Source organism: Augochlora pura, chromosome 1 (assembly GCF_028453695.1).
Source record: "Augochlora pura isolate Apur16 chromosome 1, APUR_v2.2.1, whole genome shotgun sequence".
NCBI classification, from domain to species: domain Eukaryota; kingdom Metazoa; phylum Arthropoda; class Insecta; order Hymenoptera; family Halictidae; genus Augochlora; species Augochlora pura.
This window is the reverse complement of record NC_135772.1, coordinates 6272692-6300353: the sequence shown is the minus strand read 5'-3', so window position 1 is coordinate 6300353 and position 27662 is coordinate 6272692. Positions and strand designations below refer to the sequence as shown.

General features: G+C 41.4%; 1 protein-coding gene across 4 annotated transcripts in view; it reads right to left on the bottom strand.

Annotated features, from left to right (window-relative positions):
- Positions 1-27662, bottom strand: part of Sv (paired box protein shaven) — a 217823-nt gene that overhangs the window by 21354 nt on the left and 168807 nt on the right. For all 4 annotated transcript variants that reach the window (XM_078179081.1, XM_078179090.1, XM_078179098.1 and 1 more), the window contains exons 4-5: positions 19382-19547; positions 10670-10867 (exon numbers count right to left, since the gene is read on the bottom strand). In XM_078179081.1, the coding sequence (XP_078035207.1) occupies positions 10670-10867; positions 19382-19547 (364 nt within the window). The remainder of the gene's footprint in view (positions 1-10669; positions 10868-19381; positions 19548-27662) is intronic.

Here is a 27662-nt window from a genome sequence, read left to right as displayed (position 1 = left end):
GATGCTCTCCCAACAATGATACCGACGAGTCAACAGTCACGAGGATCTTCTAAGCACAATGTAACGCGCGATTTATAATATATCGCCTTTTGCCGACACCTCTCACCCTCGGATAGAGTCAAGAGGATATAGTCTATCTACAAACCATTATGCGTTTCGAGGCATCGAGATTTATGCGCGCACCGACCACTGTAGATCGATGTATCGCTCGATCCTTTGAATTTACCCCGGGCGTTTCGAGTTTACCATTTACTCTGACATGCAAATTTTGAGGATAGCATTACCTGTTTATTGATTCCAGGATCACCTATTATCGTCTACTGGGGATTTAATTGTAGTATTATTGTTAGGTTGCGGTAGCTTCTGCAAATACCGTTCGTAGAAAGCAGTTGGACGGGTAAGATTTTCCATCGCGAATGATTTCTATAAACTACTGCGCGCCAAGCTTTTGAAAATTTTTATATTTTTTTAATACATATATAAGATCCAAGGCAGCGCTCATAAAGAATTTATAAAACGTTCATTTTTAGCATCGATATTTTGAACAGATATTTGCTGCCAGAGTTGTGCAAAACGTAATTTGATTAATGATTAAACATTATGACTATCTAACGCGAAAACATGTAATCAAAGCAGATGTAATCGTTGGTAATGATTAACGCAGTAATAATTCATCATGTAATGATTACGTTTTTAGATTATGATTACTTGAAAAATTTGGTATTATGATAGTTAATATTTCTAGATTGTTTTTAGAAAATCTGCATCTATTTTGTATAATGTCATTTTTATTTGGGCTCCTTGTCCAGGTTCAATAGCAATTAGAAAACATAAGTTAATTATTCGTCCGAAGTTACAGACTACTGATTAATAATTAAAAACAAAACACGACAATGGATTACTGCCCTACTTTGTTTGCTGCATACATACTTATTTATGAATATATTGGTTTGAAATCAGTACTCTGGTTTGGATTGTTGTAACCTATTTTCACTTAATCTTCCAACTATCATTGAATACTTAACGAAATCGCTTGAAAATTCTATCAATTAACGAAAGGAATCCCCACTAATTAATTCAGAATTTACGCGTTTCTATTTTACGAGTTCTCGGGGCTTTCGTTTTGCAAGTTTTGCAAGGTGCAATAATATACTTTGCGAACCCTGCAATATTTTGATCACTGCAGTTTGCACTAATTAAAATATTCGTCAGGTATTTTAATCATTGGCGGTTTAAGACTGGCTGAATTTTTTTCATTCGTGATTGCAACTGCTGCGAGATTATGTATGGCGTAATCTCGACAGCGCGGTGCGGCGGCGCGGCGTATGAGCCGTGGCCGCCGACGTCGCCATTTTGTGCCACGCTCGATTACTAGGCATATTACGTTAGCGATGCACTATACAATAATATTCGATTAAACTTCTCTGTGATTACTTTATTGCAGATCGTCGATTAATCTTCGAATATTCGTCGGTTCATTAACTGTCAATCATCCGGCGTCATCGAGCTATTAAACGCCTATTTCAGCTAGTCATTGCGCTACGTGTAGAAATTCCATCTTTCCCTCGTTAGCAATATCGTTAACTATCGCTGGATGATCCTTCTTGTTAGTTCCGGGGGTTGTCTGTTATATCGATCAAATCTACCGAGTCTCGTTCATGTATATTAAATCATATTTCACGTGATACAAATATTACATTTTTATAAAATTACGTGTGAGATCGTTTCTGTTAAACAATAATTCGATATATAGTTCACTGTTTCATGTTTTTAATATAATTCTATGGACCTGTATGCAAAAAGAAGTTTACTGCATCGGTAGCAACAAATAGCGACCTAATAGAATAATCCTTTAATCGATTCAGTGACAACTAAAATACAAAAGCATAGTAGAAGAAATGTCTAGTTTTTTTATTATTTTTATAACTTTGTATCATATTCATATTATCGTATTCCAATATCGCAGATTAAATTTTTCATAAATACCAAAAATTAAATAACGTGGCTGTTGTACGTACCATGAACGGACTGTAATGGAGAGGGTTAAAAATACAAATACATTCAAATTCTTCCAACTTTTTTCTTACTTTAAATTCCACCTACTCATTCTTATTACAAATACGCAGTCATGTCATATACAGGGTAGGCTGGAATTCAAGTATTGCAATCGAGATGGGAGCCGCATTTGCGAGAAAATCGAGTTTAAAGTTTATTCATCTTTCTGAAGAAGTTAGTTGTCGTTTATTTTTCTAATGCAGTTGCCTCCGCCCAAGATAGTGTTTAATTAACCACACATTAATTGTGCGAACTATATAGTAAACAGAACGTTTTCATTCTATTAATGTTTGTAAACACTATCTTGGACGGGGACACCTGCGGTAGAAGAATAGACAACTAAATTGTTCACAAAGGTGAATAAACGTTAAAGTTGATTTTCTCTAAAATGGGATCTGGGATAAAAGATGTTCCAATTTTTGTCTTATATTGTGCTCGTAGAATCACCCTCTTCTCGGTTTTACTATAAATTCCCGTTCACCCTATATATGCAGATATAAAGAAATCGCTATAAGACATGCTTGGCTAGCTTTCTCTGCGTGGTGTTATTAATCTCGTATCATATTTTTTCCACCGCAGATACAACGATCCGAATTTCTTCGACTGGAATAATTTCTTAGAAGGAAAAGGAAATTGATATTTATTGCGTTCTATCTATTCTTCATTTACTTGAATAAAAGTTAGTGAAGAGTACTGCAAGGTGGCCGATTGCTTTGTTTTTGATTTGTCTTCGGGTATAATTAAATTGGTATTTATCGACTAAGATATATTAAATTTTTGTACTCTCTTGTACCGTTCACTTCAAAGCAAACCAAAGACACTGTAATTGGTCACCTCGGAATAGCCGACAGTATTACCCTACTTTCATTCATATAATCGTGAGTGAGATTAGTCAAGTTTTTGGGAAAGGTAAACATTTTCGAGCTTGAACTTTACGTTTTGAAAATATGTAAAGCATTTTCCACAACAAAGTAATTTAAACTACACCTAGCTTTGCCCTTTGCAGTCTACCTTCGAAGACTGGTTCAGAATAGTTCATCAAGCCGAATACTCGTATCGGCTGTAATCGACCAAGTATGTATGTGGGACTCGCTTACGTGTTCCACTTTCTCACAAAAGATCCTTTCTAAATATTCGCGGACAAGAATCTCTGCTGACGGTTGCTCGGCGGAACAATTTTGACGGTGTGCTGCCCGAGTAACTTTGGTATTCTAGCTCTCGGCCAAGAACAAAAGGGGATAGAGTATTATAGGCTCGCGGAGTAGGCGGCCATCCGCTTTCATTGCGGTTCTGTCTGTTCTCTGACGTTTCCACGGCAACGTGGATTGCGTATCTCGGCCGGCGAGGTTGTTCTCATCGCTGTCTTTCCCGTCATTGTTGTGGTTGTCGTCGTCCTGCTTGTCGAATCGACGTTCAACCCCTGAATGTCTTCCCTCTTATTTTCTCTCTCCCGCTTTCTATCCTTTTTCCTCTCATTCTACCTCTCTTTCTTCTCTCTTCCCAATTCTCTCTCTCTCTCTCTCATTCTCTCTTTTTCTCTCTTGCCTTCTCTGGTATCATTCCCCCCCGTTTGCCGACGAACAGGGATACGAAGGACCCGTAATTGTAACTTCATTTGAGGCTAATTTCGGCCGAGGGGTATGATGAAACGTGGTAATAATTGTGTTATCCAGACAAAGGACGGTTATGGATACGCGCCGCCGCCACTGCCACCGCCGCCACCAGCACCGTCGCTCCCAACGCGGAGCATCATCACCGGATCCTCCGCCCAACCCCGAGGGTGCTCTCGAATAAGGTAGGAGGGGTCTATCTGCTCTCTCGCTCGCCCGTTCTGCAAATATGGCTGCTTTAACGAAACTTCACCGGCACGGTGCACCATATTGTTTCCCTCCAACCGCGTGTGCACCTTTTAACCACCACTGGAACATCGACACACTTTATCCTCCTTTGCCTGTTCGTGTCCCATCCGCGACAAAACTTCTTCGCGGTAATTCTTCCGAAATACCCTACACGTGGAGTGTTCGATGTTTTTATATCTATGGCGACACTTCGATCGTCTATAAGAAGGTTATATAGTATAGATAACGAATCAGTAGTAGATTCACTTTTAACTAACCTTATTTATTAGCGGTTGACCAATGTCAAAGAGCAACAGTTGAATATTTTTGAAAAATTTGATAAAAAGAGGCTACTTCGTCCACGATCCAACAAATTATTTGAGTTAATACAACACAACAAAAGTTCTTCCAAAATTATTTTTCGTACGAAAATTATTTCTTTTTTCGAGTTTCTTTTTCGTATAAATTCAGTTACAGGTGAAGCATGTACGTATACATGATCAAGGAATTGTAAATGGTACACCACATTATAACTCCCTTATTAACCCTTTATCCTCAACTTGTGATATTTAAGAAAAAGACCTACCACTACGTTTATAAAATTTATAAGATGAACATAATTTAAGTACAACATAAGCAGAACGTCATCATGTGCAGTTATAATATATAAAATTATAAAAATAATGTATAAAGTAGGTACATCTTCTATGACATTTTCTCATTTTAATCAGCACGTAAAGTATTGAAGTAAAGTACCTGTGCTTCAAATATACCGTAACATTTTCAGGTATTCTTGTTCTGAACAAATCTGTTCTTACTTCCGCTGTAGCTATAATCCAATTTCCATCGACGATTGCCACGCGAATATCTCAAAACTTTAAGTAACACTGAATCAAACGCAGTCGTGTCGAAACTAGTCACACGGAGACAAGTTCTCTCGCACTGCTAGAAGTGCCATTTTCACCGGTACATCGTTACTCATAAACCGTCTCCACCGTGAAAAGAGAAAGGGGACGGAGAAGATGGTCCTCCTCATCCCTCGGAGGAGCGACGCAACGAATACCGATTCGTCAGATACCGTGTAGGAGAGGAAGGCAGGGTTCCTCCCGCGGAGTCGATGGAATGGTAAATAAGGCAGTCGGTAGGCAGGCGTTATTTATGGGGATGTAATTTAATAACCGAAAGATGAACAGGGAGAGATAGCAGTGACGCCGAGCGGAAAGCCGAAAGTGGCATGAAAGTAGCAGCCATCCTATTGGCTGGGGCCCCCCTCTGTCCTGTCTCCGCCGTGCTGGAGAACAGTCGGCCATATGGCTTCGCTGGTCTCGCGCTGCTCGGAGGTTCCGGGGGTGCGAAATGATATGGAAGTAATGGAGAGCGAACCAGACCCCGTTGCGCCTCTACGAGAGATTGACCCGCGCGATACCAGAAGAGGAAAGCGAGCGAACAGTCCGGATTACTACTGTTCACCGGACAGAGCGATGACAGATTGATACAATTCCAGCGAGAGTCGCCGCGACAGATTTCCTGCCAACTGTTGTTGCTTCGCCGATCATTACGTCGAATTAAACTGACGGGGTGGACGCGACGCGTAGAGTTCACCGATCTCGGATAATAGTGGTCCGCGTAGAGCTAATAAGAATTCGCGCGGAGGCGAGAGGAGTCCATCTTTTGGGGCCGATCGCGGCAGGGCTCGCGAGCGAGCGAAACGATGCGACGTAGGAACTTGAGGGAGTCTTCCCTTAGTCTATCGACTTCGAAGCCGCAATAAGGGCCGAAGGCTAGGCACACACGAGACCGTTACGTCGCGTCGGTGGCTGCGTCGAGGAAACGAGAAGAAGGAAGGAGGCTGTGAACCCGGCGTAAAGCCCTCGGGCGAACCTCGCTCCTTATCGATCTGCCCCTGAGACTTGTGCTCGACCAAGAAGGCAAGCACGACAAGGAGAAACCCGCCGGGAGAGAACGAGATCCACGGAGCAGAGAGTAGAGCGAACCCCGAGTTTGTGTACGTGTAAGATAGACCTCGGCTGAGAGTCGGCTACTCGAGCGTGACTCCGCAGCCGAAGCCGAGCCTATCAATATTTCCTCCCGAAATCCGCCGCGGTACCATCGGCAATTTCTCTTTTCTTATTTTCCACTTCTTTGGCCCCGTTGGCCTCCATCTTAACGCTCCTGACGAATGGCTGGAATAGTTCCCGCTCGCCTTTGCTAATTGCCCCATCTTCTACGGGGCAACCACGATTTGTATATTTCGGAAATCATCTCCTGACGATGGCAGTGCGCAGATTTAGTAGAGGTCACCTGAATCTTCGATAATTTTTTACTATGCCAATGGCATATTAACGTAATAGCTAGACTTGTGATAAAAATTACTAGATGCATTTACATGACTACAGAAATTAAAAGATTTTAACACAGAGTATTTAAAGGATCTGCTATGATATTTTATGAACTGTTAGATACATTGATAGATCATTTTTAAACTATATGGTCAATTTTTTACCTACATTATATTGTAGAAATGTTTGTAGAGATGTTTACATGTGTATATTTGCGTGAATCGTAAATATTTTTATATTCTTTAGTATGAAGAATTTTATACTTACTATTAGTTCCTCAAATTTTTACATTGCTTAAATAATATTAATTTTGTTAAAAATATTATTATATTTAGATGAATTCAAAATTCTTTTTGCACCATTATTGTAATTATACAGATGCCTTTGAACATAATGACTGAGTAGTAAAAATCGTGCAATATGACCATAAATACCGTTATGTTATTTTTACAAGGTAGTGAAACCTATAGCGATTTTAGAAGGCAGTATAAAAAATGTCTTACTATAATTAAAAACAATTTCATTTAATTTTTACTTAATTTTAAGTAACGCACACAATGGTTTCAAATTCTCGACTGTCGAATAAAAATTATAAATACCCCACCTAGATTTTAATTTTATAGCAACCTGTTCGAATAACTTCGTATTTGTAATATATTTAATACGAAGATTAGCGTTGGTTAAAAAACAATGGGTTACTTAGTTCATTTGTCAATTCAATCGATAGGTTCTTTCCAATAAAATTTAGCGTATATAGCGAAACAAGTTCTACAGACTTTATGCAAATTAAGCTATTTTTGTCTTTAAAATCACGCCGACTGTGCAGCTAGCGGAGAATTATACGGCCCCTGCGTTAGTTCGAAATACATAGCGATTTCCGCAGGGTTAAGTGTAGTTTCAGGTACAGATTCCCGAGCGAATGAACCGCGACATGAATTTGACGCGTCCGTGTCCATTAGAGAACGGGAAAAAGCGAATGGAAGGGTTGCCTGGTCGACGATGCCCGAAAGCAGAAATAAGCCCCGGCCAGTTAGCGTCCAATCTTATCCCCGTTCTCCGGTTGTTTTTCCGCCATCCTCGATCCCGTCTCATCCTCAGGATATATAACTGTTATTTTTCGCGAAAGCCACTCCATTATTTCGCCCTCCTCGCCGGTCTTTTTTACCGGCATCGTTTCCTTTCTCCACCGGCTTCTGTCTCTGGCTCGCGGACGGTCCCATTTCGGAGTGCCCCGGCGAAGCGAGACAATACATTATATTATCCGTATCATTATTTCTCCGCACGAAAGCCAACCCGAACCTAGAAAAACCGAGACACGCTCATAATGGGAGAAATCCCGGCTTGGCCGCTGATACTCCCGGTTCCTGCCGCCACCGCAACAGAGAAATCCTGCCCGATATCTCGACGTCGTTTCGCGTCAACCAAACCGTCTCTTATGGGCCGGAGACCTCAAATTTTTTTATTTTCACCCCCTTCTTCGCGAGGCACTCCGCGTCTCCCGGTACACTGGAGCAACCGTCCCACCGGACAGGTCTCTTTCGAGAACTCGAAAAAGAATACGTCTCGAGCGATTATGAAGAACTCGGCGATTTCTTCGGGGATCGTAGCTGCGTTATCGATCGACTGGGTCTCGCGATCAATCGCCGTGAACAATCACTTAAGGGGTGAGAGCACGTTTCCCGTGGAGCGCTTTTCAGGCGGCGGAGCATCAGCCTTCTCTTCTATCCATTGCTCGCCGAGCGGAAATACATTTACGTGCACACGGACGAGCGAGAGAGGTTGCGGGCACGGTGTACGTGAGTGGGTGCAGCTAGGTTGGTTAGGTGAGCATGTAGATAGCAAGGTGGGTAGGTAAGTATCCGCGGGGTAAGTTTTTCCAGGCGATCTGTTCTCCGGATTCAGATCAATACCCGCCATCTGGGCCTTCGGTCGGGGGATACGGGCGAGGAGGAAAAGGAGAAGGTGGATGGAGAGTACGAGAGAAGACTGGCCTGGGGAGAAAGAGTGAGAGAGCGAGAGGGAGGGAGAGAGAGAGAGAGAGAGAGAGAGAGAGAGAGAGACTGTTCGAAGGTGGAGGAGTCACTCGAGCAACAAGCCACCGCCGCACCCTCCACTGCAATCCTAGACACATCGAAAACCTCGGCCAGAAAGCAATTCCTGTAGCTACATACGCCCACGTTTCACGCTACCATGGCTATGACGACACTATTCGCGTCTTCGTCTATTCGGAACGCTCGAAATATGTGCTCGATGAATGCTTAAGTGGTCTCTAGTTTACTTTGGGACCATAATGCAGTCTTTCAGAATTTTTCGTAAGAATGGTATCGAGTGTTGTAATTTCAAATTTGGTACGCTTGTGAAATAACATCCTCAACTGATATTTTTCCAAGTAATAATGATAACGTTCTTCAAAGTTACAATAGTAAGAGCGTTTGAAGTGGTGGACATAATTGTCGACGTGCATCCAGGAAACCAAGAAACGCATGAAAATCAGATCAGACTGTTTTACAGCTACCACAATCACGTTCCATGTATACAAACATGACTTGCGACAAATCTAAACGAAGAATCTTTATTAATAAATTACAGCGTTAACAATACGAAGCAATAGGACATGACTTCACTGACAGTTCCCATTTGATTAAGACGATTTTTGACACACCTAGAAACCACTTGGAACATTCGTCACTACAAAAGTACAGAAACATTTTACCCTATAGATTTTTAATCGACTAAGAAAACTTTTATTCTAATAACTCTAATAATATTCTCAACTATTCCTGCTTCACCTAATGTTCAATATGCAAATAAACATCTACAGACAAACGATTATGAATAATCTCGGTCGTAAAACTAAATCTAAAAACATCAGTGATAGAGAAATGCCATGATCACGCGTAAAAACTTGTCAGACTGTTGCAGAGAAATCGGAAGAATCGCGGCACCAATTAAGCCGCAACCGGGAGCCTTAAATCGTCGCGTGTAATACTTCCGTTCGCGGTGCTCGAGCCAAACTAATTTGCGTGCGTTTCCATTAACGCCCGTGGCCGACGGAAATCACGTTAGTGGATTTCACTTGCAGGCCAATTCGATCCGCATTACGCTCGATTACATTATCAAGCCTGCGGCCTGTAGGGAGGCTGAGATGGAAGGTTTGGGGAGGACCGACGAAGTAGGTGCCTACAAGGGAACGTCGGATAAAATGGGAGATAAGGCCTTAAGTAGCGACTGATTAAATCTCGGGACATATGTGTGTCGATCAATGGTTCTCCGCTCTCTCTCTCTCCCCCCTTGTCCGCCTTTCTCTCTTTCTCAATCAGCCCCTCTCTCTATCCCTCGTTCGTATCCTTTCGAATGCTCTTTCTCTCGTCCCGTTGGCTTTTCTGTCGCTCGAAAGAGGGGTTGATCCACTCGTTCAGTTTGTGCGGTGCTGATACGCTGTAATGCCGTCTCATGGGATCGTGCTCCCTGTTTCGTAGAGCATCCCTTTACCGTGGATACTTGTGTTCTAGCCCTGTACTACCCCACCCCGCCGGCTCGATCTACCGGGCGACGTAAAAACACTTGAATTAATCGGCCCATTCCCGGAGGAACCTGCGAAAGGTCAATAGGATCGGGGTGTCGAGTGCCGGGTGGTGCACTTATCTAGATGCAAGCGCAGGGGTGCCGTCGCGTCTCGCGCCCCTCCGAGTCGGTGCTAGATAACTAATCGGTCCCATTGGCAATTGGTTGCAGCATATGCCGCGGGCACTTAATTTCTTCAGCGGTCCTCGACGATAGATCTCGCTGCTCGATTTCGCCGATCAGTGAGACGCGAACAGGCAATGATTGATCGGAAACGACTACTTCGAGCATGATGAAGTTGGTTAGTCGAGCTCGTTTCAGGCCTCGTGCGAAGACTTTTGATTAAATCGAATACGTGGAAAGGTTTTTCAATCGACAATAAAGGAAATTCGATTTGCCATTGCTTTACTTTTACAGTGAATACACCAATCGATAATTTCAAATTGCTATGCAAAGTAATTAAAATGCAGTTATTTCAGGTTGATATTATTAGGCAATAATAATAAATTAGGCTTTGCGTTGGTAATAATTTTAGGAAAATGATTCACTAACTTTTACATAATATTGTTTTTAATTACTTGAATATTATTTTCTCTTTACTTATGAGAAACGAATTTTTCGCATCATAATATACAGTATATAGATTCTTTCTGTAATATTCCACCAATTCTTCTATTTTTCATTTTTGTTATAAGGTTCGCGATTCATAATAATATTGATACCGTTCAGCGTTTGGCTTTGGGTCAATGCAATAAACTAAGAAAATTAATCTATTCGTACAGTATGTAGCCAAGTAAGTTTTCGTAAGAAGACCTCGAGTTGTTCCTTTTGTGACTGGTGTTGTACACATTGTAACGTAATCGTTTGACTTACCGATTAATGGAGGAGACGGACGGCACGTTGTCTTGGGAACAAATGCCTTCGGCGAGCAGCCTGTCCCTAATCTCCCAAGCAAACATTGTCGGATTGTCCCTCTTGTAGTTCGCGATCGCCTCAACGACCGGTGGTGTTGCTACTTTCGGCTTGGAACCACCTATGACGCCGGCCTTGAAGCTGCCGGTTTCGTAATACCTGCGGACAGGAAAGATCAAACTGATAGATCGTTGAAAAGATTCTGTCGCGATTAGGATCGTGGAACTGGAGTTCCACAACTACGCTCCTGTCACCATTTATCACATCTTCGCCATCTTACTGTATTATCTAAGTTTCGACACCTTAGCTCTTCTACGCTACTGATAATTAGATAGTTTTTCCGCGAACGATAAATTACTGCGAGTAATTCTGAAAAACAGTAAATCCGATGTGATCCGATCATGATTCAATGAGCCGGATTGATTTTGTGCTTTTCCCGATTGATGTCGATTATGATCGCTTTCTGTTTGTGCTATTTCTTGCCTATTTCATACCTTCATTTCGATGGATTGCCAAATTGGCAATCCGTAACGAGAAATCTACTTTCACTTCATCAACAACTTGTCATACGAAATAATAGATTTCATTTTATCTCTGGACATTCACAACCCCTTAGCGTACTTTGACGAGTCCGACTCGTGATGGAAATTACTAGTAATATATTATTAAGTGTGGATGTTCTTCTGTTCTTCAAAATTGGAATCAAATTCTAATCCCTTGTTATTAATATTTAAATATTCGAGTAAATTCAGGCACGGAATAAATGTTAATGTTCTGTCCTTTCCAAGACATTATATCAATTGAAAACAATTTTGTTAATGACAAGCTTGATGGGATTCGATGTATTGCAGATAAGTTTCGAATGCGTTACCAACGATTTTATACCTTTATCGCTGGCAACTGATCATTGAAAATTAAGTGTCTTTAATTCCATTTAGTGTGCTCTTCTAAAAGTGGTAGGTACATGTCACGTCTTATAATTATTTGTTACGTAACGCATTCATGCTTCAATACATTCATCGAATCATTTTTATTTAACATAACATTTAAGATTTTGCAGAGTATAATTCTACAATTAGAATTCCAATTCATTCGTAATAGATTCCTAACAAATCTGCACTCATAATAACAATGAGTATGTGAAATACAAAATATTAAGACAAAGAAAATTGATACATTATTTTCAACGTATCGAATTTGTTAATAAAAAAAAGATATTTTTATGTCATTATATTCATCGCCAAAGTATTAAAAAGTATCAAAGTGCTTAAGATCTTATTAACATTAATTTAAAGCAGCTATCATTAATTTCTTTATTATACTTATCAAATATGTATAAATACTTCTAACAGCAATTTAAAGTTTTCAATCGAATATTTTCTATCAGGGTATTACTTTTTGTTATTTTGTCACACTACAACGTGCTCGCATTAATTCAGATTCTGTGAAATTCTAATGAAAGATATGTCCAGAGAAACTCATAGCCGTCGTTCGAATGGATTCCTTAGTTCTGCCATGACGAGAGAAATTCCGTAACCGAGTTGACAATGTCGATCGACGAGCCGAAGGATCTAACATTCCAGAGAACGATGGACGGGCGGCTTCACGGGTGTCGATCAAACGCGTAGACGTATCCGAAAGACCTAGGTGGCCACCTAGGTAAGATCAAACTCAAAGGAACGATATCCCCGATGCGTTTCGCCGGATCGTTTTGGGCAAGTGATTTAAAATCCGCTAGCAAAGCGGTCACGGCGTTGAGCGCGTACAAAATTGGCGAGATATCCAGAGCCGACGCCGGCGGCGGCGGCGGTGGCGGCGGACCCACATCCATCAAGGCGGCCCACAAGCGCGCCATTATTGCGGGCTTTCTACCGTAATTGAATTTAAGCACGAGCGAAGATATTATTTAACTAATTAGGCACAAAGGGTGCGTTCACGGCGGGCCAATCGCGATTGGCCATCGCGCGCATAGCGCATAACCTGGCCTGGTGGGAGGCTGCCAGAGACGCCACACGTCCGTAGAGAGGCGGTAAGCGGGAGATGGAGAGAGAAAGAGAGGCGGAGGGAGAGCGAGAGAACGAGGTGTAGAGAGAGAGAGAGAGAGAGGGAGAGCGAGATAGAGGAAGAGCGAATGGTAGGGGCAGCGACAGCGGGGAGGCAGAGGCCGTTTGTTTTAAAACAGCCGGTCGTTGACGCGCCGCTGGACGGCGATTCGTTATTCCGACGTTGGCCGCCCACCGCGGGAAAAACGATCGCTCTCGTCTCTCTTTCGCCCGTTCCCTTTGATTCCGTTCGACCGATCCACCAACATTCGCGCAAGGAACGGTAGATCTCCTTTCGATATCATGTTTTGGTGCGAGTCGCGGCCGAGCCCGGAAGTTGGCGTCTGAGAACGATACGCGGGAATCGTATTTCAAATTGATTGTATAACTACGACACTCGTCCAGTCGATGTTCTCTGTCTTCCAGAAACAGGTTGAAAGGGTACCAGTTGATTTCAACACGTCGACGGTTCGGTAGCTTTCTTGGCCCGACTTGTTATAGTAGGTCATTGATCGACATTAAGATTTATTGTTAGGCGGTGGAAAAAACTGAGCAATCGCTTATAACGGAAACTACGATACTTGACACTAAACCTACCAGGTCGGTTAAAATGACCGATTCTACACTTTTTCTTTTAAAATCTTTTAGATTATAGAGTCTTTTACATACGAAATTATTAAATGGATGTCACTATTGAAGCATAAATTATAATACAAATAGTAGGAGGTCTAAATAAATCCAGTCTTATCATTCTTCTAAAGCAAAACGTGTAGCCACTGTTTGAGCTCGGTAGATTTAGTGTTAATCGCCTGCAGTATAACAACGAATCAGACTCGTGATGAAGATTCCATATTTATCTGCTAGATGTAAATGTTATTAACTTCTTCTCACTTCAAATCAAATTGAATTCGTCCGTTATGAAGCAGGAGATATGAAAGTAAACTTAGATACAGAAAAAATAAATATTACATCATAGATATATGGAATTATTCTACTTCAAAAAACAATAGAACTACCGAACACCAAAACTCATCAAATTATATTGCCTGGCAGAGCTAGCAAGGCCGTGTTCAGTGAAACCGTTTACGATTTTTGGTTTCATAATTATCCGAAATTTTCAATCATTTTCCCTGAAAGGAATCTTTATGAATTCATAAATCGTGAAACAAGTAGTTTGAAGCCAGTTATTTGAATTCACCACGGAAATTCGCTGCTAAAATCCTCGATGCAATTTCGGCGACGGAAATATCTTTCGTAAATCGTCCGAAAACTGTACAGTCGGTTGTGTTAACAGAACACGTCATTAAATCATGTTACGACCCGCGAACAATATCACCCCGCACAACGGTTAGAAAGAAACAAAAACCCGATTGAACCTGCCGCTAAAAGCAGAAGGGTTTCCTTAAACAGGCGTCGCTCGTGTCACCCCGCTTCGAAATTATTACGATTATATCTGCCGTAAAACCCTATTCCCGGTCCACATGTCAATGCTCACCCGTTGATATTTGGCCCTCATTGTTCCGCCCCCATGCTCCACCATGAAATGGCCATTAAGCCGTGCGATTTTTAAAATTGACCCAGCGCGGGGCTTGCCGTCGTTCACCCTCGGCGCGTTAATCTCGATTTTAAACGGGGTCGGCTAAAACAGAAATCGGCTCGTCGATGGCGAGTCCAATTCGCGCGAATCGCGTTACCCCATAATATGGTTTGTGTTTATCATTTTTATTAGACATTATAGACGTTATTCATTTTGTGTTTACGGATTACAGTTTAGATTTTCATGGAAAATTGATAGCAGTGTTGGTGTTAGCTTCAAAATTCGATTTTTGGTCAATTGTATCTAACATGCGGTTGTAAATGTTTTTTTTTTTTGAAAATATATAATTTCTGTTAAAGTTCTCAACTAGTTGTAGACAGAGTTAAAATTCAACATGACGAATAAACTGTGGACGTTCGTCCAAATCTGAAACATCTTTCTAAGCGAGTTTTCGCATTCAGAAATTGTAAAGATTTACTTCATTCTGTATGAAGATACAGACACATCGACGTTGCGTTGAATTTCATTATAATTTTACACTGCATATTTTCGCGCAAAATTAACTAAACTTAGAAACATTCGGGATTTATGAACAACTGTCAAAACACTGAACTTAAATTTCTTAATTTTGCGTATAACAGATAAAACATTTCACTCAATAATAATAGCTAAGAAAGAATTCCAATAGGGGAAACATTTGTTAAAACGACTATAACGTCTAATAAAAATGATGAACACAAAAATACTTTCAATAGATGCGAAAATACTGTACGTTCAACACTGCGTTATTATCAACAATGAAAAAGCACAAGTGACATTTGATACAATCAAATGCCGAAAGAATGGATTCGTGTAAACCTGAAACATTTACGCGAAGATTTTCAAGTCTGCTTTTAAAGACTCGCTATCGAGAACGTAAAACGACAGAATCCATACGCGTAGAAATTCTACGTGGAACAGAGGCTCGCACAAAGGGCTATTCTCTGACGTTTCCCCTAAACTTCTCTCAAAAAGGGCACTTTCCGCGGCCTCCGGCGCACGGCCGAAAAAGGTTTTTCGTCTAAACGGGACGGCGCGGCGCGGCGCGGCGCAGCACGGCGTTCGAAGGGTCGCGGGAAGTTTTCAGCACCGTCTTTCACGAGTTTACGAACTCACTGGAATCGTTCGCATCCGCCGCGTTTAAGAGACCGCGTGTCGGAATCGTTGCGATTCCGCGAAGACGCCGACGCGCTCCGTCGCGACGTGTCAGCGACGCGTGACTGCGTAAAGCGGCGGGTCGGCGTTAACAGCGTCTCGTCGTCGAGGACTCGCGCCGTTTTCGACACAGTTTTGCTTTTTCGGGCTGTAAAACTTAACGGTTGTAAAGCTCCAACAGGACAATGTACTCGTTTGTAGCGTTGTCTCGATGATCGAAGCAGTCATCGACGCGAACTACATAATACGCGGAAATTTCGACCCTTTAACGCTAACCGCGCCGAGCGCTAAAAGTGGCTTGCTGATGCGTCGCCTTATAAAAGTGACAACATTGAATTTATTTGGAATTTTTGCAATTTTTATATCACTATGTTTCCTAATGAAGATATTTATTTCACCTGTTCAGGGATAAATTTTTATAGGAGGGAACCGTCTGTTTAATTTCATTCGATGAGGTTTTGTTAGTATCGCTGAGGGATTCTGTAGCGAATAGTTTTTCAACTGATTCTCATTTTCTTTACACTTAGAATAATCATAATTTTAAGAAAACTAAACGTACACATGCGTGGCCAAGTTTTCACAATTTCAATAACTGTGGAATTAAAATTGCCAAGATGGTAATTTAATCAACGACGATATGGTTAGTATTAATAGCTTGGCGTACGATTCTCGTATGGTTTGAAACAGTGCAACGTATATGCATATACATTGTTTCTAAACTAATTTGGTACTATATATTTTATAATAATCTAGCAGAAAAGGTATCGAGACAAATTTGAGAATAATTGAAATAATACATAAGCAAATTTTAAACAATTTCAAATAAGAATACAATATACGACGGGCAATAAAATATTTTTCTTTTCTCTGTCTTACAAAGTTCCGATTTGGACCGACTTTTTAGCAGATATGAGTGAAACACTAGGATCACGTAGAACAAGAATCAGTCACTCCATTCGGGTTAGTTGAATTTATTCATGCCGATGGTTTTGAATAAGCTGTTAGGAAATCGATTGTGAAACTGTGCGACCGCGTTTCTTTTTCCTTCGATTTGCACTTCGGTTGGCCGTGCCAATCCCTGAATATCGCGCGTTCGAATTATCGATCTGACGCGGCTGCAAGTCCATTCGAAAATAAATGCGGCAGTCATTAATATAACTGTTAATTTCTGTTCATAACACATTGCTGTTAATATCGCGGCGCGATAAATCTCCTCGGCCGTTGAATTAGAGTAAAACCCTTGAAGCTTCGCGTTTAATTACAGCAATGTGGCAATTTCCCTTTAAATGAAGTTCATGGGTAACAATTTTCGACGCAAACTATTATCGAAATTCGAACTTTAAGTGCACATGATATGATCGAGTCTGGAGCGCATGACTGCAACGAAAACTTCTAATTTTCCGAATCACTGTCTTTAAATTTTCCATCAATAATATACTACTTCCAAATGTCGTCTTGAAAAAGATTAAATAAACTAATATATTAGAAGAAGGTGGACTATATTCAAAATATACGTCATGTCCCTGTAGAATAGCTCAAGAAAACCAGCATTTACCCATTGGATTTAACGTCACAAGAACGAATTAGAAACATCTTAGACTTTTTAAAAGACATCAAACTATTTAATGAAATTTTCCTACTGCCTAAAGAGTCATTAATAACCACAGAATCGATGCGAGTTTAAACACCGAGAAAGAAAGAAGAATATTTGCCCGAGGTCTGACTTCAACCGAGAGGATCGAAACAAAATCGTTTCGATACGTTGATCCGATAACTTTCTCGCAAAACACACGAGTCGAAATCGCGGGCACACGGTGGATGCGAGGCGGGAAGATAATGGAGTCGGCGACTCGAGAAGCGACAAAGTAGTAAATAATCCGACGGGTCTATTATAGTGCATCGGGACCGTACTTGAAAGAGCGTAGTATATGACAATGATATTCGAGCGGCGGGGACGTATGACATTCGGGCCATCAAAACGGCACGAGGCCACCCGTTATGTAACGCGGGGCGGAGGGTGGAAAAAACATGGAAACCGCATATCGTCGTGCCCGCCTGGCACCCCCTGCCGGGGAGGAAGAAGGGTGGTTCCTTCCTTCCGGCGTCGCAATTTCGTCCCCGGGATTCGTTCGCCTCGTGGTCCTAACAGCGTCTTTAATTAAATCACTCCGGGGCCAGGAATAGTCGCCTTTTTTTGCAACGAGGACCGGGCTCCTCTCTTTCTGTTTTTCCTCCGTCGTTGCTGTTCTCTTTTCTTCTCCTCTCTTCTTTTCTTGCGACGCTGATCCGACCGGCCTCTCCGACCACTTCGCCGCGCGGAAATTACGGTGTTACGTTTGGCAAGCCGAGCTTGATCTTCCAGTAAATCATTCGCGCTTCCGCGTCACGGATTTTCGTTTCGAATCGGTGATTTAGGTGCCCGCCGGGTAGAACCTTTCTTCTTTCACGAATTTAGGGTGGCCGGGGATTGAACGAGGTCGACGTGGCACTGAACTTGCAAACTTCAAACTTGCTCATGGAGAAGAACTATAAATGATCTGTACGTTCGGAGACCTTTCGTTGTTGGGTATTTTTCCAAGTTTCACTGTGATTCGTATACCGGTACATCGTACGTATATTATACTACTTTTTTCGAGACTTCTGTTGCATTTCTACGAGTGCTCATTATATTTTCTAACCTGTATGTAACGAATGAATGTGTATGTAAGAATTTTTACTTTTTAATGTTATTTGTATATGCTGATGCAAGACGGTAACGATAGACACGTTTCTAATACAAAAATCTCATTTTAGATGATAGTTAAAATGTTCAAATATTGACGAATCATTGTGTAATGTACTAAAAAGACAACTCTACATTCAAATATTTAGCCAAACTAATAAGAAACTTACAACAAATGAAATACCGATTCAAATGCGCTATGTAATTACAATCGACTAATACTCGTGTTACTAAACTTTTATACCAAATATAAAGCCTACACGTCCTTTATTGTTTAAATAAATATAACTGAAATAAAGAAGCTGTCTTTTATTCATGCTAAAGTAAAATACAAATATTAAAGAGATTTGAGAAGAGGTTACATTTCCTTGTAACTATTACTATAATCAAAACCGTATTGCAAAGCATGAACGTTTTCATGATCTAATGAATTGTATGGAGCTTCTACAGATCTTAGACTACTAAACATGGCACAGGAAGGTAACTCCCTAAAGATAGTTTACTGTGATATGGTTCGGAATAAAAAGGTGACCATTCAAAATGGCTGCATGGCATCAGGTTTTAAACCTCAGATGCTATCTATTTATATTTACTATCGATTATCGTTATTATTATTATGAACTTAATTTTCGAACTACATTTTTGTAAACGATGTTGCATGTGTATTATTTCAAACACGTAGATGATTTGTCTTTGCTTCAGGCTAAGTATCTGTATCACAGTTATATACGGTCCAAGAGACTAAGGTATGGAATTCACGAAACATAACCAATAATCGAATGTATTGCTTGCGGTCAAGACATTTTCACACGAAGTAAAAAACCACATTCCGTTTAATAAAATATATCTACAACTAAACGTTCGTTGCCAATAAGAATAATTTCCGCATTCTCCTATAAAACGCCTGGGTAGGAATCCGGTATCGGAATCAGCATCGGAAGTCGGTCTTCCAGATGATCCTAATCCCGACCATCAACGAATCAATCCTTGGGAACCGGCGACGGGGCAACCTCCGCGGAAAGCGAACAAATCAATCGAGGAAATCGTTCGAGCGCCAAACGAGGAAAAAAGAAGAGGCAAGGCTGCTGCCGTCGGACCACGAGACACCACCGAGCGAGCTGCGGTTGTAACGGATACGGTGGAGACCTGGATGGCGCCGGAACGGTGTCGGTACTCACCTCGACAGTATCTTGGATACACAGCCGTGAGATACCCTGAGTTGTCTGGAAATGTCGCACGGTCGGACGCCACTGTGCGCTAGCTCGACGATCCTTTGCCTGACTACATCCGGTAGGGGCCTTCCGTTCACGAAGACGCCGCCGAGCTGGTTAACTCCACCGTGGCCTGGAAAATGGAAATCGATAGTGCATTAGCCGAGAGGCGAACCTTTCTGCAGACGACGGGGGCCGAGCTCCGCAACCGAGCGACGATCTTCCGCCGTGAAATCGGGATTCGGTCGCGTGGATCCTGGACCCCGTGACTTGCACACAATTTTCGCGAAACAACTCCGGACGATTAACTGTGCACAAGCTCTTTCGGAACTTCTTGATACAATGCTACCTCGACAGTCCGAGATGTCATGAGTATTCGATTATAGAACTGTTACGTACTTAGTTACAGTGACAAATTTTATCTTTTTTAATCTTTACAGAAAAATTGTCTTACAGTGAACTAATTATTCCAGTAATGTCTAATTACTCAACTCTGTGTGAACAAGGTTTTTTCAAGTGTTATAAATACTTTTAACAATAAATTGAATTATATGGAAGTTAAAGTTTTACGGAAGTAAATTAGAAGAAAAACGAACATGTTTGAATGATTTCAGTTATATGTTTGTAACTTTAAGGGCTAGATATGTAACGTTGTTTCTTCAATGTTTGTTGCTAGAAGTATCCGTCAAGTTCTATAACTTACGGTTATCGAGGTTATAATGATGAATTTGTAGGAAATTAGGTATGTTGTCGTCAAATCTATGCAATGATGAAGTAATTCATTCAATGCAGAGGTTTCGTAAATTGGTTTATTAAAGAAAAAGAATGAAACATCCGCAATTAAACATAATAGTCTTCTCATTTTTTATAAATTATAAAATGAAGTGCGTGATACACCGCTTTCAAAAATGTTTCATTATCAAACTGCAAATAGTAGCAAACTTATAGCATAAGACAAGCGCAAAATCGAAGGAAATAACAAATCCTTAAAATCGTGTATCTTGTCAAAAGAAATTAACAAACCCATACAAAGCCGCCGATTTTTACCGAGAAATCGTAATGAACCAACGACGATCTAGAGTGTTTCCAGTATTCATTAATTATACAGAATAAGTGCATAGATAATAATAGAAGCGACGCGTTCCGCACCATTCAATGTTACCCTATTATTGCCTTATTTTCTCCGGCAGTCGCGGACCACTCGCAGCATTATTTTCGCGCATTAAAGCCGCCTAACTCGATAAGTTCGATCTAATATCTTAATGGAGGGTTCTGGACCACGACATATGTCCTCGTGTACGTGCCAGTGCGTCGATGATTCGATGATCGGTGCTGTTTCTAACCCCTGACAAAAACGTGGTACGGAACACCCGATTCTTCCCCCTCGCGTCTGTTTCCTTTTGCCTAGTCAATCAACATCTTCCAACCAGATCGTCCTAATGCAGATCGGAGTTGCCGAGTTGTTATCCAGACAAATAAGAAGCTGCCGATAGCAGTGTTCGATTCAGTATGGTTTTTAGTAACGTGGTCGAGTATGAACGGCTGGATGGATATCTTATTAGTGTCTGTCGATTGGCGAGCTATTCGACTAAATAATGGAACTGTTTATGATTGTAACATACACTGCATCACTTAATTAGTTTTCCTGCGAGGTATCATAGTTTTGCAAGACTTTTCTGCGACTCGTAATAGGAAGATTAATAAAATGATAGCAACACGTTGCGTTATAAGTTTCTGTAAATTGTCGTATTTCGAGACAAAATTTGAAAGAATCTAAAGCAAATTGTCTTCGTTTTTCCAACAGTGGTTGACTTATACAAGAAACATGAGCCATCGTTACTTTTTGTGGATCCTCATTTCTGGAAAATGCTGCGGAGTCGGATTTATAAGCAGTAACTTAACAGCGCCAATAACCCAGCAAATATCTTTTGCTTTTAAGATAATTAATTAAAAAATTGATTTCAATTCATCGATAATTCTGTGTGTTTGCCATGTGCAAAATCTGTGTTCGAAGTCTGTAAAGTCTGCGTTGGAAATGTGTAAAATTCGAAAATCAAACTATACTCAATACATCGAATAAATATATCAAATTACGACGCATGCCGAGGAGAGTTGTTCAAGAACATGTTAAGAACTAGATTGGGGCGGACAATGGCAGGAAAAGAAAGATTAGAAGAAAATCGCGATACGCTCTAGACTAGCTACGCGAAACTAGAGGCGACCGGTAATAAGGTTCGGGGATGCGGTGGCTGCTGGGAGAGGAACGGCACGACAATTCGTAGCACTAGTAGCTCTGGATTCGAAATCGGGGGTGGTCCAGCCTGGATTCAGAGCTCTCGTATAGTTGTGGTCAGCGTGCGTGACGGCGTGTGTGCGAGCAAGCTAGTCATGGTGCTTTTGCCGTGGCAGGGCCTCCATGATTCCAGCGAGTATCCCCCTGACTACCGGCCGCGCCACGGGGATGCGACCATAAACGCGAGACCGAATTGATTTGCGACCGGAAAGCGAGTATCGTTTCTAGTAATGATCGCGGATCCCTCATTGTCTTGCCGGGACCGACGGAGATCGCAATGCGATACGCAGCCATGTCGGAAGAAAAAAAGTCGGATCGGCGTTCACGCGTCGCAGCGCAGCCGGCCATCGACAATGAAACTTCTGATCGGAATGGCCGGATCATTGCGTTAATTAGCCGCGATTGTTTCGATCGACGGGCCCGGGGCATCATGAGAATCGTACGCCCGATCGAACTTGCCTCGAACCATTCTTATTTAGCGGTAGAAATTCGGCGTCCGAGCGAAAGTTGATCAGCTAATGACTTTCTTGCGGTGATTATTAGACTGAGGATTTTAATGCATTTATGGAATGAGCGTATTTAACCTACGAGAAAACGTGTGTTCAATATTTATGTCAATTTTTCTGTAGCTTTACTTGTAAAGCAACTTTCCAATAAGCGGGAGACACGTTTTGCGCATTTAAATATTTAGGAAACAAGAATGCGATCGACGAACTAAGATCATCAATATGACGCGACACAAAATTTAAATCGAATCGAATCAAATAAATGGGCTTAACTGCTTATTAATCATTACTTTGTAGATTGTTTTAGTGTAATAAATAAACATTTTCTCCTTCTCACGAACGTAGCAGAAATACTGAATTTATCTGCTGAATGAACTTTACGAATCAGAACAGTTCTAGTATTTTCTTAAGTTTGGTAGTAACTGCTTATAACTGGTTCAAAAGATTGAGAATGAAGTAAAGTTCTTTTTACATCATTCTCACATCTGTCTGTTTACAATTACTTCAATCAAGATTTTTCGCAAACAAATTTTACATGACATATGAATTCATTTTACAGTAATAGGATTTTTCTTGAAGTTATAATGTATATCTTTAATTATCTTACACAGTGTTTTAAAGAAATTCCTAAGTTCTGTCATTAAATGACAGATTTCTCAATATGGGTGATGAAATTATTTGCTCAGATTTGAAATTTAATATTTACGTTAATTTATTACATTTTGCTAATTTTACTAGAATCCAAAAGACAATTAAGAGAGAATATAAGACGATTGAAAAAGTAATTGAAGTCATGACTGAATTTTTCAAGCTAATTTCATTAATTTAATATTTTAATTTTATGAGATATCTGAGGTTATCATTGGGGTAGACAATTAAAAAGATTATTTGCCTTGTAATTGAAAGAAAATCAAGAAATGTTTTAATGCAAATGGAAGATTTTTAAATTGTCACTTTTTAACAAGGAAATTGAAATATACAACAGCCTGTATTTTCCTGTAGAATCGTTGTTCAGAAAACGATAAATACCACCAAACAACAAGTGTCTCGTCAGAAGTGTCCTCCGAGTTGGTTACGGTGAGGAATATATAATTGGATATTCTGGTTTAGCAATGACACCACTCCTTCCCACGACGAATGCGTTCGCGATCGTCCGCTGATTAGATGCGCGTTATCGATCTCGTCGCTCCTGCTTCCGGATCGAACTGTTTATCGACGGTTCGGTTCGGTTCGGCTTCACGGCAGAGAAAGCCTTACGACACTTTCCTAATTCGTCGCGATTTCAGTCCAAACAAGAACAACGATGTAAAATAAGGTGACCCGGCTGGCCGGCGGCCTGGCGCGAACTCACGTCCGGGATGCCACGGTTTTCATCGGCGATATCCATTAACACGTTCACTGTCGAACCATAAAAACCCCATGGAATCGACGCTCAACGAAACAAAAATTCAATACGTTGCTTATTAGACTGTGAATTTTTACGTGGATTGCTTTTCAAAATAGTTTCATAAAAACCTGAATTTTTTTGTCTGTCAGAAGACTTTTGATGATAAAAAGTAATGTGAAAGTACAGAAAAATACCAGGTTACACGAATACGATGGGGGCCACAATATCTTTGACGCGTTGTCGAAATTTGCATTGTACAATAGAAACACGTGTTCTATTGCGCTATTAATTTTTAATTACATACATGGTTGCTTACATTTTCCTAATTTATTTATGTGATCCATGCGACCACGAACGGTGTAAGAAGACACTTCGAAGTTCAATTGATCTCAACTTCGTGCAGTCATGATCTACCAACAAGATATTAGATGAAGAAGTGAGTTCTCTCTTATTCGCATTGTCTAGTATTGAAATCACTAACACTGCTTCATGAATAGATCACAGTGTTTAGGTATTTGTAGCAGAAAGCAGCATTCGAAACAGTGAACAGATTAAAAGAATCTAAAAACGCCGACACGTGAATTTATTGAACTTTTTGAAGCAAGAAGATGACGAAGCAGAACTCCTTCAATTTCTTCAAGTTACAACAACATCATCCAACAGACATAAGCATGAAGCAGTCGACGATGTCTAAAGAGTCGTGGACAGGTTAATCGCAACCTTTTACTCGCAATTATTTTTCAACGAAATTTGAGTTGGACGCCCGAATCGGAGAGACTATTCCCGTACTTACTGCATTAGGTCGCGGCGCGAAGTGACGTGGAAAATTTATGGTTCAAGACAGCGGCGATTCACGGCAATTAGAAATCGTCGATTTGTTAATCGCGAGTCATTCGAGCGAAACGCCGTAGCGAATGAATTCGACGACGTTCCAGTTTCCGCCGGAAGGGAACCTGCCTCCAGCGATCCCCCACCATCCGTAGGAGACTCGGACGGTGTTACTGATACAAAAAGGAAGGTTCGCACACGACTATCAGTGTACGAGCGCGAACATCACCAGCCAAGAAGTTTGATATAAATTCCCCGAGCAGTCACTCGATATTTCTCCTGCAGCTTTGTTTCTGTATTACATTACGATCTGACGTTACGTATTGCCGGCATGCCAGGCTTTATTACTTCGCCGGCTTGAAAAATGGAGGAAAAATGCGACTCTATCCCCGCTTGTTTTCATCTATTTGTTGCTACCGACTGTCGTTCGTTGTTGAAACGAGCGACAGTTACGCTCTACCAGTTCGATTTTCGGAAATTTCAGAAAATTTAAGAGGATCGGCGTTGTTTGATTTCATAGTTGGATTTCGTCCCGAAGATTGTAATTTCACAGTATACTGCTAAATTTGCGAAACAAGACTCGCAAGTTTATAACAGATTCCATGCAACACCGATGGATTTACATCTTGGTAATGTTACAAGGTCTGGTGCAAATAAGGAAGATGAACAAAATAGGTTTCGAAAAATAAATCGGTTATATTTATGTGGTCTCGTTGACTCGTATGATTTAGATGGTATAAATCTAGGATGGTTAGAGAATAGGATACAAAAGGAATCAGTGTTTGGTAAATGAACACAAGCTTTTCTCTCGTGTCACAAGTTCAATTGAGCGTTTGTATAGTTATCGAATTGGTAACTTTTTTCATCTTCAAATTGATCAATGTACTTGTCGGTACAGTAATCTCCGTGCTAGAGCAGAAGACATTATATTTGACATTTTGGAATGGAGAAAATATCTCTGTGAAGCATATTTGAAGAGCATAACGATGAAGGATCCGTCGGTTTCCGATCAAAATATTTGTAACAGAATCACGTGAATTAATATAACGTCAACATTTTATGGTACAAGCAAGTTACAAGGAGATTGCTCCCATTTTAACTCGGAGCTTTAAATGTAATTGTTTACCAAAGGGTAGTTAAATACCATTCGATGTACTGAACCACTCTGAACATTATTTCTGCGGAATCACGATGCTTAATGTTGTACAAAAAATAAGCAAAATACCGTCGATCATTCTACTTCGCGTGCATCAATTCCAATCAGCTAGAAAGATATAAAAATTCTTGCCATCGTTTTCAGCGAACAAATAACGAGAAGATCGAGGTAATATTGGAAACACAGAGCCTCCGTCATAAATTGCGAATATATCCATTGAAAATGTTCGAGCGGGACTGTACGTGTTCAATTGCGCCAATTGCGCCAATTTCGCCGGTAATTTCGAGCATTCTGGGAAAGGGATTGACGTACCGGTTGCAAAACGATTCAACTACGTTGCACCCGGTGACCGCGCCATTCTTGTTAATGTATCATAATTATTATCGTCCCATTAGTCCGAGCGGGACCGCGTCGGTGGCCGTAAACGAGCGTGTTGGACGCGTGGCGGTTTCGATCGTAGCTACTTTAAAACGTCAGGCCCGCCTAATTAATACAGTCGGATTGCTAATTAGACGGAGAGAGCCCGTGTATCCAGGAAGCTCGAGTTTTTATCGCGAAATCGTTACCCCGTTGGGAACGTTCAGTTTAAACTTTTCCGCGCCGAACTGAACGATCAGCGTTCTCCACGTGCGTAATCGGATTAGGCTTACGCGCGCAACTTTTACGTTCGACCCGCACGTTTATTTCAACATTCGCTTACATTTTTTCTTCTTCCCGCAGGACTTTAATCTGACTCGCAGCTGCGGGGAATTTCGCTGCGCAGGAAACTGGTCGACGGTTTTTCTTCGATTCGCGGGGAAAAAAAGAGAGTGAAAGAAACCGAAAGTGCGGAGGATACTGCGGCCGTTTTTTTTTTATCACGGTATCGCGTGGAAAATTTTCGCTGCGAGTTTCACTGCGAATTTAGGGGAAAAAGTAGGAGAAAGAGAGTGTGCGGTGCAGAGAGAAAGAGAGAGCTAATCCGTGAACGGTTCCTACGCGATCGAGGCCTGCGACCGTTGCGGTTTCAGTTTTTCCTCGCGTCACGGTACCGCTACCGGATCGAACTGCGAATGAAGGTCGTTGCGTTTCTTGCCGGCGCGGGCTAGTTTGTCGGACAATGCAGATTTGTCTCCGGACGATCAACTTTCCTATCTATTCAACGCTCCGGTTGATTGGCAGAAAAGTGTGAGAGAAATCGATCTTCACGGCACGGAGCCCGCTCTCACGATCGGGGAGAAATGAGAGAATTGTTTCGCTTCTCGTTCTTCATCAATGTCCAGTCTCCACTTTAAACCCCATTATACAACTGCTTGATATCACGTTTGCAAAAAACGATTCTTACAATCGAAAAACTTCCGTCGGATTGCCCGCCGGCGGTCGAACTACAAAATGAACGCTTCGAGTCAACCTTTTCGCTGCGGTACAACCAATCTGAATCGTACGATGTTGCTCGTGGTTAATTACGTCTTTTGTGGAGACGAATGTATCTTCGCTGTGAAAATCGGGAATAACGACCGCGGAAAACTAATTTATTTCTGTATCGAGTCGCTAGCCGCGTATACACTTTGTTCAATCCTTGTATTGTGTTCGTTCGAAGTAATGTTCAAAAGATGAAGACAAAAATGATATTAGAACGAAGGCAGTACGAAGGTAGAACGGCGAAAAACATGGCGAGATAAGAATGCGAGACATCCATGGAAGGGACAAAATACAAAGATTAAAATAGCATGGAAAGAAGGGTTGATCGGCTTACAGGTGTAATATTCCATCATATTCTGATTGTATCTGTAGGCAGTGCTGAGGTCCATCGCGACACCTCCGTAGCCGACGGCCGTCGGCTGTGGGAATCCAGGTGGTTCCTCCCGCCGCGAAGATTGATATATAATATTTGTGTTGCACGTGAGAGACGGCCGGTCCTATTGACCACCGATAAAGTCTGCTTACACGCTTCCAGAAGTGGCCTAGGTCTCTTTTTAACGAGAGCGTGAAGGGCCAGTCTATGGCGAGGCGGCACAATGCCTGTCATCAGGAGCGTCTTTGTGCCGGACGACGGGTGGCTTCGGCGAGCACCCGGTCGACCGTCTCTTCATCTTCGT